Here is a 13,532-nt window from a genome sequence, read left to right on the forward strand (position 1 = left end):
GCAATCTTCTCGTGAAGGCTGATTCAGCCTCAAGGTTGCAAACTCTTAGATCGCATGGTTCAATTACTTCAGGATCGCGGCTAGATCCTGAATTTCGATTAGTCTCGCCTACTACCTTTGTCAGCGCCTTCAGGTTCTTGGAGTGGTCTTCAACACCTCTCTTCAGCAAGTTTTCTTGCTGGAGACAAGGCATGGACCTATGGTCCTTGGTCACGATGGTGCTGTCGGTGCCTCACCGTTGATTTTTATTGTGAATGATGATTTTGGGCACAATGGTCTCCACTTTCGAGACCATTCAGTACACCAGTTTCCACTCGTGCAAATTCTAGTGTGAGATTCTCCAATCTTGGGACGGAATTCTCCGCATCCTTATCCTCTCTGATTTCCTGTTCTCGCCAGTATCTCACTTGGTGGCTGGTTTCTGGTCATCTCCACCAAGGAAGATCTTTCATCATCCTGGATTGGGTCTATGTGACAATGGACGCTAGTCCTTAAGTCTTTTGGCCACTATTGGAGGACAGCTTTTCCAATCTTTATGCCTTATTTGGGAGCTCAATCTATCCTGGTTGGCCGGCTAGGTTAGTTTCAGTTGGACAGCGGCACGGCAATGGCATCTGTCACTCATTGGTGAAGGCAGCCATGATCCTTTTCTGGGCAGAGACTTTTTGGTTTCAACGTTCTCAGCTTGGAAAGCGGACTTCCTCAACAGAACAAGGTTTCTGCCGGAGGAGTGGTCTCTCCATGAGTTAATTAGGAATGTGGGTCTTCTATAGGTGGGTCTCATGGCCCCGAGGCACAAAGTTCTCCTGTTTGTGCGAGGTCCATGAACCCGCTGGCTTTCGCAGGGGACGCTATGACTGTCCTGTGGGGTTTTCATCTAACATATCTCTTTCTGGCCTTGATTACTCAAGCACTTCAGGGATCAACTGGCGTCTCTGCTCCGGACTGGCCTTGCAGGTCAGAGTACGCCGTCATTTTTAAATGTTGGTGGGTTCCCATTGGCGTCTTCCACTGAGACCAGACCTACTACAACAGGGGCCCATTTCTACACGAGGACCTGCCTAGGTTGGTTTTCACGGCCTGGCTTTTGAAATAGAGCTTTTAAGAGCTAAAGGTTTTTTTCACTCTTTTGCCTGCACAATGCTGCAAGCTTGGAAATCGGATACGTCACGCAACTACTGCAAGGTATGGAAAATCAACATCTTGTGGTGTGAACAGCGAGGAGTCCATTCCAGGTTTTCGCCTCTCTCATTTCCTGGCCTTTCTTCAAGGGGGCTTTCGAGTCGTTCACTTCTATTCGTCAATTTTATTTTTTGCCAGTACCTGTTAGCACTTTTTTTTTTTTGCAGGGCATGGTGGGTACTCAACCACCATTTAGTCTGCCAGATCTTAATCTGGTCCTATCTGCTCTCAAACAGCCTCCATTTGAGCCTTAGGTTTCAGCAGAGCTTCTGGTCGTATCTTGGAAGCCTGTTTTCCATTATAGCTGTTGCCTTAGCTGGTGGCTGTGTTGCAAAGCCGCTTTTTTTCATTTACCATGGCGATGCAGTGGTTCTCTGCATGGTTCCTACGTTCCAACCGAGGGTTGTTTTGGTTTACAATTAAACCTGAAAATTGCCTTTTCTTGTTTTTCTTTACTCAGTGACTTCCCGGAACCAGGATGATCTAGGTGGCCCGAGCTCTGCAGATTTACTTGGATAGTACATCTTTTGTCCGCCACACACACACTGATGGTTCTCTACGACACACTTCAAAATGGTTAGCTGGCTACAAAGCAGGCTGTTGTGTGTTGGATCCGCTCGGTCATCACTCGAGCTTATTCTAGTGCGGGACAACCGGCACCGCTTCGGGTATCCGCGAATTCCATGAGGGTGGTGACGACTTCCAAGGCAGTGCAACACGGAACAGTTCTGCCGTGCTGCTATCTGGTCCCCTGTCTGCACGTTTGCTCTTTTTTTTTTTTTTTTCACTTTCAGGTTTTTGCCTCATGCGTCACCCACTTTGGGCACAGTTCTCTGGTCAGGCAGCCGTTGAATGTCCCATGGTCCAGTGTCCCCCAGCCTTGCTGCCAGAGAAAAGAGGATTTTTGGTCACTTACCATTGAATCCTTTTCTCTTAAGCAGGCTGGGGGACACTGCGTTCCCTGTCTCACGCTCAGTTGTGCATGGTTTGGGTTCTGGACAGTCGTTTCCCTTCTGGTTTGTTATTATTTTCTGACAGTTTCATTGGGTTACTGCTACTTCTTTTACTGATACTCTATTTTTTTTTTTAAAGTAGTACTGGAATTATGGAGCTACAGATGGGAAGGGCTTAGGGTTAAAGCTAAGGTATTGTTTAAGTGCCATCTCCAGCCCCAACCTGCAATACCATGGTCCAGTGTCCCCCAGTCTGCTTAAGAGAAAAGGATTCAACGGTAAGTGACCAAAAATCCTCCTTTCCAGCCTCTCTCATCATGTCATCAGTTCAGAGACGCAAGAAGTTATGAACCATGAAGGCAGTAATACATACGGAATGTTCCTGCTACCTCTAGGCAAGCTCCTTCAGGCCTTCAAGATTGAATAGACAGACTAATCAAAAGAGCTGACAATCTCTTTTGTTAGGATCAGGGCCCTCTAACACCCGGGGACAGACTTGCACTCATTTTTGCCAACATTCCATTAAATGTCTTCTAGACATCATAATGTATACAACCTGACTCCATCAGACATAACGGTAGCAGATTCCTTACATAACAACCTACAAGCTTTAATCAAAGTAGGTGCAGTTGCACATGTTCTTTCACATAAGGGCGAAGGTTTTTAATCCATACTATTCCTTGTCTATAAGACCAGTTGCCTTTAGCACTTGCCTAGACTTGGAGACTCAACACATTTGTCACTGTCAAACAATTTCGAATGGAATCTGTGAACTCTGTCTCAACCGCCTAAAATCAAAAGGGGATTTTCTCAAATCCATAGATCTGCATTTACTTTCATATTCCAGTTCATTGCAGCAAGTATCTTTGGTTCTGGATCATGTGATGACACTTCTAAATCGCTTGTTTGACTTTCGACCTAGCAACATCACCAAGAACCTTTACATATGTGCTGGTGACATCAATAGCAGAGTTGAAAAGGTAGAAATTTGGCCATACCTAAATTATATTGTTACAGTAGAATCGGAACATGCTGTAAATGCCATGACAACGCCGGTGATAACCATCCTGCAGGAACATGGCTGAATTGTGAACAGGACAAAGTCACTTTGTTCCCTTAATTAAATGCATTTCCTAGGGATGCAAATAAATACCATACAGAACAAAGTAACTGTTGGAGTTACGGGATCTCAAAATACAGCACTTTGCGTATCAAATACAGATGCATCACTGGTCGCAGTACTTCAAATGTTGGCAATGTTTTCCTCCATAATAGGGCAAATACCCAGTGCAAGATGGCACATGCACAGACTTTAATGTATAAACGTTTGCTCTGCATGCCAAGAACTGCCACAAAATCTATAATCCAGTGTTTCCCAAATTCATTCCTCAGGGAGCACTAACAGTGCCTGTTTTCTAGGTCTCCTCACAAAATCACAAGTGAAATAATTAGCTCCACCTGTGAATCTTTTAAAATGTGTCAGCCAGTAATGACTATACCTGTGCACCAACTAGGAAAAATGGAAACCATGCTCTGTTAGTGCTCCCTGGGAAATGAGTTTGGGAAACACTGCTATAATCTGATGGCAAGATTCAGAATTAAGCACAGCGTATGTCTCTTCAGTTCCAGAATGGGTAATAATATATAGACCATTACTAAAGTCTGTGAAGCTCATTTCCTCACAATTATAACACAAGACTTACATCCACAGCTGCATTACCTACCGAGTCAGCCTTGTGGCAACCTTCGTTCCAGAGAGCCAACAGGGCCACACTCACTACCTGACCTTGTCAGAGAGAACGTGGAAGGCAGCATGATTAAGAAAATGAATAATTCAAGGCTGCCATTAGAAAATATAATTGAGCGCTTTCTAGCTAGGGGCTATAGAGGGTGGAAGCTCAGACTTCATCTAGATTATTTTACAGCACCTGAGCTCCTCAACTCATTTTTATTCCACGTGGTTCTTGGGTCCCTCAATGGATGGAAAAAAAAAACAAGATTTGTTTTGCGGGATGCGGTTATATAATCACAATTTTTTTTTTTTTCCATCTGCAACCCTTAAGTCCATAGATGAATCTCTTTATGTTATTGCTCATGTCTTAAAGATGGTACTTCTCTTGTAAATCTTATATTTTTGGAGTCCATTGTTATGTCAATCCCTGTTACTCCATTTCCCCAGACTATGTATAAGCATCTGGGGGAGCTGCTGACCGTGCTGCTGACTCTGGATGAAATTGTAGAAAACCATGCTACTCTGAAGGATCACTGGACCATGTATAAAAGGTTGGGCAAATATATTTCTTTTAAAACCATCCTAAATATATTTTTTCTAAAAAACATTGATAAATTCCTTACTGATTTCAGTTTCTCTTAATGTATTTTGTTTTGTGAGGACACTGGATTATGTAGCACTTTTATTCGATCAGCTGGTCAGCCTGAAGTCACCCTTATGTGCTGGCTGGAGGTACTTGCTATAGCAGTGAGAACCACTTAGACACACTACTGGAAATTGCAGGTGTACTTTAGTTTAAAAAGAGACCTATATGGTCATGCCGGGAATAATACAAGTATCACAAACTAGGGGATTTACTGCACAACAGATTACTACTCCAATCTACTGTGCAATGACTATTGTCTTCCCTGGAGAGCTGTGTTCATCCCTGAACCACACACTTCATATCTCTGCCAGCGGAGAGCAGACAACGTCCAAATGCCTCCTGCTTTGGCTAGTGCACAAAGCAACAAGGTATGTTTAGGATTAGTGTTACAATCACTGGCACCATCCTACAATTCTGGCACAATGAGGCCGTTGGCTTGTGGATATCTTGTAGTCTTGCAAATAGCCAGTGGCCAGCACAAGTCCTCTTGGTGCCTCTGGATGGCTGAGTGTCTTCAGGTTGCATAGAGCCCCAATAATCCCAGGTGACCATAGCATTTTAGGGGAAGTGTTGTTGAATCTAGCAGCACAAAGAGAAGCCATCTAGTGACATTTAATATAATCTAACACATCACCTTTCAGAATACATGCATTATAGTACATGGTGTCCTATATAGTACTCTGCAAGCGGGGATGCCAGGGGAGATAAACCTTTATTTGTAACATGCCCGGCACCCTGCTCTTATCACAGGCTCAAAAACAGCAGCCTGAAAGTTATGAAATGACTTCAATTATTTTTCTTTCATTGTATGTACACATTGGGTAATAGTCCATTGACGTGGATGAATGTGGAATATGTAATGAGATTTTTTTTGACCATTTTCTGTTCTCTTCTGTCCATTTTCTTCTTTTTTTTTTTTTTATAAAAGAAGTGGTTTGTGATATGCATTTTTAAATAAAGTTTTCCTGATACTCGTTCTCCATTTTCTTCATACAAGATCACTATTCACTGTTTTTTCATTATAGAGTGATGATTCAGGAAATTTTAAATAATGTATTTGTGAAAAGCCATTATGTCACATTGTTTGTTTGTTTTTTAAATAGACGTTTTACTCCTAGGCATGAGAAGTGCTGGAAGGAGTATTGAAAATGGCAATATATAAAGTTAGTTAATATAGAAAGACAGTCCTATGAGGAAGCAATCGGGAAGCCGACTGCCTAAATACCGGCAGCCGGCTTCCCGACTGTCTTATCCCGGCATGGGTGAAATGCCGGGCGTCTACATGTAGACGCCCGCATTTCCCCGACGCCGGGAGACTGGCGCCCGGCATCACGATCGTAGTGATGCCGGGTGCCGCGGGGGGGGGAGGTTTAGGTTTAGGGCACCCGGGGGGGACTTAGGGATAGGCACCCCCCGGGAGGGTTAGGGTCAGGCTAGGGGGAGGGAGGGTTAAGGGTAGGCACCCCCGGGGGGGACTTAGGTTTAGGCAGCGGGGAAGGGGGTGGTTAGGGTTAGGCACTTAGAGGGGGGATTAGGGTTAGACACTTGGGGGGGAAGTTAAGGTTAGGCACCCCTAAGGAGGGTTAGGGTTAGGGGGGTTAGGTTAGCAGATACTTGCCTATCCACGATCGGGATTTCCAGCGCTGTCGGGCTTCCGCTGCTTCGAACTCTGCTCCTGTCGGGCTGCCGCTGACGGGAATCGTATATCATACCCATTCCGTCCTATGAAGCTAGATCTCTTCCATTCTCTTTTATTGAAACCCCAGATATATTCTTTAAAAGGAAGAATTTTTTTTTTTTCTTCAAACGCCTTCAGTTGTTCCCTTACTTAACAAAATAGGATTCAAAGCCCAATTTTGTAAAGTTACTGTTAACTACACCATTGTCTGCATACATGTTGTATTATACTGTAAATCCGCGACTATTAGGCACATGCACCTGATTTAACATAATAGTCACAACATTTATTGGTAAAAATGCCTACAGAAATGTAAATGCAAAACTGTTCCTAAGATGGAAATAAAATGCAGAATCACTGCCTTGCCTTCTGACATAGGGGCGTATGCAGTTAGGTGTGAAAAGCCATGTTTGGCTAAAAAGTATCGCTGATTGCGGCTTTCGCCAGGCGGAAACTATTCGCCGTGTTCAATTTCACAAACTTTTCGCGTACGCGGAAAGTCAATGCAATGCAATGTAATAGGCGAAAAAGTTACACCTATGAAAACCCGGCAGATAAAAGTGCAGAATTGCGGTTTTGGGGTGCAAAGGTGCGAAAATCACTCTGCACCCTTTGGACAACCCCCAAAGGATAACTGCGTAAAAAAAACTCCCTAAAAAAAGAGGAACACCCCAAAAAAGAACTTTGAAAATGGGGGCGAATAAGTACAAAGTGGGGGTACAAACGCAAAAACTAGCTAAATAGACTTTTGGAGGGTCTGCAAGTATGGGGGAGGTGTTTTTATTGCAGGTGTTTGCTGAAGGTGCGTTTTTTGCGGCACTTAAAACTTGACTTTAGCGGTTTGTAACTATGCTAACACCCATTTTCAAGTACCCCAAATATGACAGGACTACTTATTTTCTCCAAAAAAACTGCTTAATGCTATTCTTCACCACTTGTGCACAGCTGCTATTTTGGAGCAATTGACAGCACTTAAGTACCCCAAATAGCTTCAGTAGGGCTAATCGGAGACATCTTCTAGAATGTTAGTGCATCTTTTGGGGAGTGTCAGGCTGATTTCCCCAATTCTGCCAACACTTTTCGCCTGTAAGAGTTTCGCCGGGACGCGTTTTCACGTCCTTTGGAATTGAATACGACAAAAAGCGGGAGCGAGCGTGATACTTTTTCGCATGCCGGACTTTTTGCCGTCATCGACAGTCTTGCATGCAAAAAAGTATCGCGGGTGCGAAAAGAATTGAATACGGACCATAGTCGGCAGCTTAGGTAAAGGCTAGTAAAATCTCTCTGGCTGATCTCCCGAAACTGCCAAATTTAGAATATTCTTTTTTTTTTTTAATTTCAATATTCTGTTTCCTGTCCTGACTTAAGGTGGCCATACACGGCACGATATAGGTGCTATATCGTGCCGTGTATGGGCACGATATCGTCGTGCATCGTACACGCATCCCCAGGTCTTCCTGCAAAACCATCTGACCTGGGATGCGATGTACGATCCCATTCAAATGGTGGAGGGGGGAGTCGGCATATCGTGCAGTAAGCGGGGACCGCACGAATGCCAGCAGTGACAGCACGGTCCGTCTGCTGACGGATCGGCAGTCGCACTACACGGTGCATCGCACCGTGTATGGCCAGCATTAAACGTACGGCCCTTAGGTTGATCAGTCGGTTTATAACCTGAATTTAAAACTTCTATCAATCTTTTTATAAGTACAAAATGAGCACAACTTTCTTCTAAAACATAACAAAAATAAAATATACAAAAATTTAAAAATATATTTAGTATGAATGCGTTGTATCTGGTTAAATATAGTGAAAGCATAAGTTACTTTGGTGGCCCATGAAGTTATGGTATTTCTATTTCTGCTGCTCTAAATAGCCATATTTGACCGAGCTGCATAAATGGTTGCCCACAATTCTTATTGAAACGAATCAGTGTTTAAAGGTGGAATGGACAACCATTTCAGAAATACAATTTAGGTGAACGTAGTCCTGCTAGTTCCTGAAGGTTGGGGTGCGCTCTTTGACTTATTGAGAATAATTAAATTCCGAGCAGTGTTTGCGATGTGTTGTAGGAAGACTCATAGTGGTGGTAAATGACCAATGTTGTTGTACTGTAATTCTGTGAGATAGAAGCAGCCGCACATCATGACAGAACACTGCTTAGAATTAAATTGGCCCCATGGTTTATTAATGTTGGCTTTTGTTTTTGTTTTTTTTAGTAAATAATGATACAATAAAATGTATGGCCTAGTTGTCAATAAGATGTGTCTAATTGTAGGACATGGTGTTTTTTTTTAAGCTTCACATGTTAATTGATTTTCGCTATTCTTGTTCCAAAGGCTATTAAAATCTGTTCATCATAATCCCGGGAAATTTGGGATTCAAGAGGACAAACTGAAACCCTTTGAGAAGCTGCTTTTAAAACTGGAAGGCCAATTACTTGATGGCATGCTTTTCCAGGTATGATGTCAGAGCGTGAATGAGTAATCGTGTTGTTACTGCTCAGTCTTGTTATGAAGACTTTGGGGAAAATGTAATGGCCTGCGAGATGCAGCTATCAGTGCGAATTTGGCGCTTCTGCCCAATGTTTCTTCTTCAGGGGTCCATAGGGCTCCACAGGGAGACACTCGGATATAGGTGGGACATGGAGGCCCGGACATCAACAGCAATAGCTGGATCACCATTATAATAGGGGGCTGCATTAGGCAGCCCATGCTTTTATTTTATGATTTCATTTCTTTATTTTCTATTTTTACTATAACAGGCAGGCAGCACCAGTCTGTCCTCCGGACGTCTGTGCTGCCGCCCGATCACTACGGTGCCGTGACACCAAGCCTGTGCTAGGGTCTCCAAGGGGGACTAGCTATCAGGCTCCCTGGACCCCAGACTGCAGTCCGGAATTCAGGGGACAGGTAAGGCGGTACCCCGTTCACGGGGACCTGCATTTTTGTGCTGTCTTACCTCCGGTCTCAGGAGGCAGACCGGAGGTGCTGATGTGGACACTGGTGCGCCCACGACTCCAAGAGACCACCGGGGCATATAATACACTGGCGCAGGGCATATGTAGAGGCAAGGGAACCCGATGGTTAACGTCAGCAAGGGTAAAAAACACTCTCCCTGCAGCCCCTCCCCCAGTCCAGGGAGCCTTTCCACTGCGGTCCTGGTGTTCCCTGGACTGCTCTAACCTCACCCTCCGACCCCTCAGAGACGCGCAGCAGCCATGTTATGCAAGCAAGTCTTTGGGAACACTGGGTCCAGCCTCCCTGTATATACCTCTCCCACAGGCTAGGTCATACAGCGCTATATCCTACCAGCCACTGTGGTCTGTATAGTTGATTTTAGTGCCCATTGCAGACACATAATGTTTTTCTGCATTTGCGTGTGACTTGTGCTAGCGCTAATCTCTACTTTCTATACTGTACAGCTTATACCTCTCCCTTTATTCTACTATACCCTGTCATACTAAGGTATAGGGGGTTCATTGTACCTCACATCTCCTATATAATTGTGAGGGCTATCACATACTATATAGCACGGTTGCACATTTCACTGTGCCATATAACACATACTGCAGGGTATTCACTGCACTCTATCATACTGTGTATTTTGTTATTCTTGTGGCTATGTCTGGCAGAGGAAAGAATAACCTGATGCTGCTGCTCCTACTCTGGTGTCTTGTTAGTCCTGCTCAGCGGGCTTAGCCACAGAGGAACTCATTCAGGATGGTCTTTGTTCTAATGTTACACAGCCCCAGGCCCCTCAGCCCCGGTGTCTCTCCTCAGGACCCACCCTGGGCTGCCTTTTCACAGATACTGGCAAAACTTGCAGACCACATAGCAGTCCCAGTGGTAGCTTCCCCTATGGGGTGGCCAGAGCAGGTACTCCCTGCACATCCTCTGCCTCCCCCATGGATAGACATACTGTCTACCTCAGAGTTTGGCTTATACCGCTCCGGTTTTCAGCAAATGCTGCAAAAAGAAAAGCCTTTACCTACTAAGCCTACTAAACGTGTCCACACAGTTATCTGATTCTGAGATATCATCTGGGGAGGCAGAACTCACAGATCTCTCTCACTCTGACTCCGTCTCAGAAGAAGAGGAGCCACCCTCTAAAATAAATATACCTGCTCTTGCAAGAACTGTTAAAACTATTCTACAAATAGAACAGGATGAACCCGCTCCTGAGAAACTCTTAAACGACAAAAGGTTGTTTTACCAGAGTTTCCTCTCTCTGACCAGCTATCCGATCACATTAGTGAAGCTTGGAATATGCCCGGTAAAAGGTTTCAAATACCAAAACTGTTCAGTTCCTTTTACCCTCTTCTGGGAAGTTCCTCCAGCAGTGGATTCTAAATTTACCCATTCATACTGCAACCTCCTTGAAGGAGACTACAGATAGATGTATAGAAGCTTGTCATGAATCCATATACTCTTTCAGGAGCTATTACTCGTCCTGCTAGTGCTACGGCCTGGGTGGCAAAAGCCATTGAGAGTTGGGCAGAGGCCCTAGAAGAGACATTTCCCTCTGATGCTTCAAGGGAACAGCTGTCCTACATATTTCACTTTAGAGATGCAGCCTCCTGCACAGGTGAAGCAGCTCTGGATACGGCTCTCCTGGCCTCCAGGATATCTGCCCATTCGGTAGTGGCCTGCCGTATTGTTTGCTTACGTTACTGGAAAGCAGATTCAGAGTCAAAACAGGCTCCAGAGTCTCTGCCTTATTCTGGAGACATCCTATTTGGTCCAGAAGTTGGTAAAACTGTGACTACTTTGGCAGCTTCCAAGACGGTGTTCTTGCCCTCTGCATATAATACAAAGCCTCGGACGTCATCCTTTTCGGTCCTTTCGCCCTCAGGGAAAAGCCAAGGGTCAGTCCTTTCCATAACATCAGCCAAGGCCTCCAAGCCTAGGGTCAAACAGGCCTGGGCTATCTAGACGTCCACCTGCCAAGTCTGAGGACAAGCCTACAGCCTGACGGGGCGGGCCTCTTCCTGGGGGCTCCCATGGTGGGAGGCCGACTTCTTCAATTCTCCGAGGTTTGGCATCAAACCACGTCAGATGCCCGGGTAAGGGAAGTGGTCGCCCACGGACACGCCCTCTCATTCCTGAGGTGACACCCCCCCCAGCAGTTCTTTTGCACAGGATCTCCATCGGACCCAACCAGGACCCTGCTGCTCCAAAAAGCCATTCAGTCTTTACTGAATTCGGGAGTAATAATTCGTATCCCCTCCTCACAAAGGAGCAAGGGCTATTATTCTACCCTTTTCTTAGTTCAGAAGCCCAATGGGTCTCATTGGCCTATCCTCAAATCTCTGAAAAAGTTTTTATCAGGGTGCCCAGGTTTTTTATGGAAACCCTCCGTTCCATTATCCTAGCTATGGAGCCTGGGGATTTTATGGTATCTCTAGACATTGAGGACGCTTACCTCCATGTTCCTATAGCGTTTTCTCATCAACAATATCTCCGGTTTGCTATACTACAGCAACATTACCAATTTTGGGCTCTGCCGTTCGGCCTTTCAACGGCCCCAGGGTCTTTACCAAGATCATGGCAGTTATGGCGGCCTCTCTTTGTTGTCAAGGGATCAGACTGCTCCCATACTTGGACGATCTCTTGCTGTTGGTCAGCTCCCCAGAAACAATTCACAGCCATCTGCAAGTAACCATTGCCTTTCTTCAAATGCACGGTTGGCTAATAAACTAGAAAAAATCTTCCCTAGCACCCTCTCAAATGATGGTACATTTGGGAGCCCTCCTGGACTCGCGAGTTCAGAGACTCTTCCTAACAGCTGACAAGATTTCAGCAATCCAGCTCAAACTATGCAGACTGCTCCACAATCGCCGAGTGTCAATTCACTCTGCAATGCAGGCCTTGGGATCAATGGTGTCCACCTTCGACATGGTGGTGTTCACCCAGTTTCACTCCAGGCCCCTACAACACTGATCCTCTCCAGATGGAATGGGTTACCCCATCTGCTCAAATCCCAGATGATGAGCCTCCCACCAGTGGTTTGCCTGTCCCTAGCCTGGTGGATACAGACTTCCCATTTGAACAAGGGTCGTCCCTTTTGGGTCCCGGACTGGGCTCTTCTCAACACAGACGCAAACCTCCGAGGGTGGGGTGCAGTAACCGGCCAGCACTCCTTCCAGGACCGATGGTCCTCAGTTGAGGCAGTTACCAATCAACATCCTGGAATTTCGAGCCATCTACAGAGCTCTCACTCTGGCCCAGAATATTCTAAACAATAGGCCAGTACAAGTACAGTCTGACAACACCACGGCTGTGGCCTACCTTATTCACCAAGGGGGCTCTCGAAGTCAGTCAGCAATGTTAGAAGTGTACCCCATTCTCACATGGGCCAAACGCAATCACCCAGCCATCTCCGCAGTGTTCATCCCGGAGATTCTCATTTGGGAAGCGGATTTCCTCAGCCGTCACGAAGTGCATTCAGGATGAATGGTCTCTACATCCAGAAGTCTTTTAGCTTTTAGTGGACAAATAGCGTCTTCCGGAAGTGAATCTCATGATCTCAAGACGCAACAAGCAGCTTCCAATTTATGGAGCCAGAACAAAGGGCCCCGACACGGCCTTCATAGACGCATTGTCAGTGCAATGGAACCATTTGGCATCTCTTTTCCCTGCTTCCTCGAGTGCTTCGAAAGGTCAGACAGGAGGGAGGCACAGTCCTGTTCATAGCTCCGGCTTGGGCCAGACGTCATTGGTACTCCAATCTTCAAAGGCTCTCCATGGGCATTCCTCTTCAACTTCTTCTATGAGTAGACCTGTTGTGTCAGGGTCCATGTCTACATCTGGACATAGCCCGTCTCGAGACATCCCTCCTAATGGCTAATGGTTTCTCCAGCTCTGTGGTCCAGACCATGCTCAGAGCACGTAAACCGGCCTCAGCCAGGATTTATCACAGAATATAGCATACATATTTCCAATGGTGTGCTCCATGAAACTGTGACCCGCAAGCCTTTAAGGTTTCTTGAATTCTTGCCTTGCTTCAGGCTGGACTCGATCTAGGTCTCCTTCTAGCATCTCTGAAAGTGCAGGTCTCTGCTTTATCTGGTTTCAGCGCAGAATTGCTACTATACCGGATGTTCACACCTTCATGCAAGGTGTTCTACGTATACAACCTCCCTTTGTCCTTCCTGTGGCTCAATGGGATTTGTCAGTGGTGCTCCAAGCACTTCAGGAACCTCCATTTGAATCCCTGGAATCAGTGGATGTCAAGTGGCTTACTGCGAAGATTCTGTTTCTTTTGCTTATTGCATCTGCCCGTAGGGTATCTGATTTACGGACGCTTTTATGTTGCTCCCCCTTTTTTTAATATTTCATC

General features: G+C 45.5%; 1 protein-coding gene across 1 annotated transcript in view; it reads left to right on the plus strand.

Annotated features, from left to right (window-relative positions):
* The window catches only part of WASHC4 (WASH complex subunit 4), a 94,031-nt gene that overhangs the window by 39,358 nt on the left and 41,141 nt on the right, over window positions 1–13,532 (plus strand). Inside the window, exons 9-10 of the mRNA XM_088454353.1 lie at window positions 4,315–4,418; window positions 8,531–8,651. Coding sequence (XP_088310479.1) covers window positions 4,315–4,418; window positions 8,531–8,651 — 225 coding nt within the window. The remainder of the gene's footprint in view (window positions 1–4,314; window positions 4,419–8,530; window positions 8,652–13,532) is intronic.

This window comes from Taudactylus pleione, unplaced genomic scaffold (assembly GCF_031769625.1).
Source record: "Taudactylus pleione unplaced genomic scaffold, aTauple2 ptg000040l, whole genome shotgun sequence".
Taxonomy (NCBI): Eukaryota; Metazoa; Chordata; class Amphibia; order Anura; family Myobatrachidae; genus Taudactylus; species Taudactylus pleione.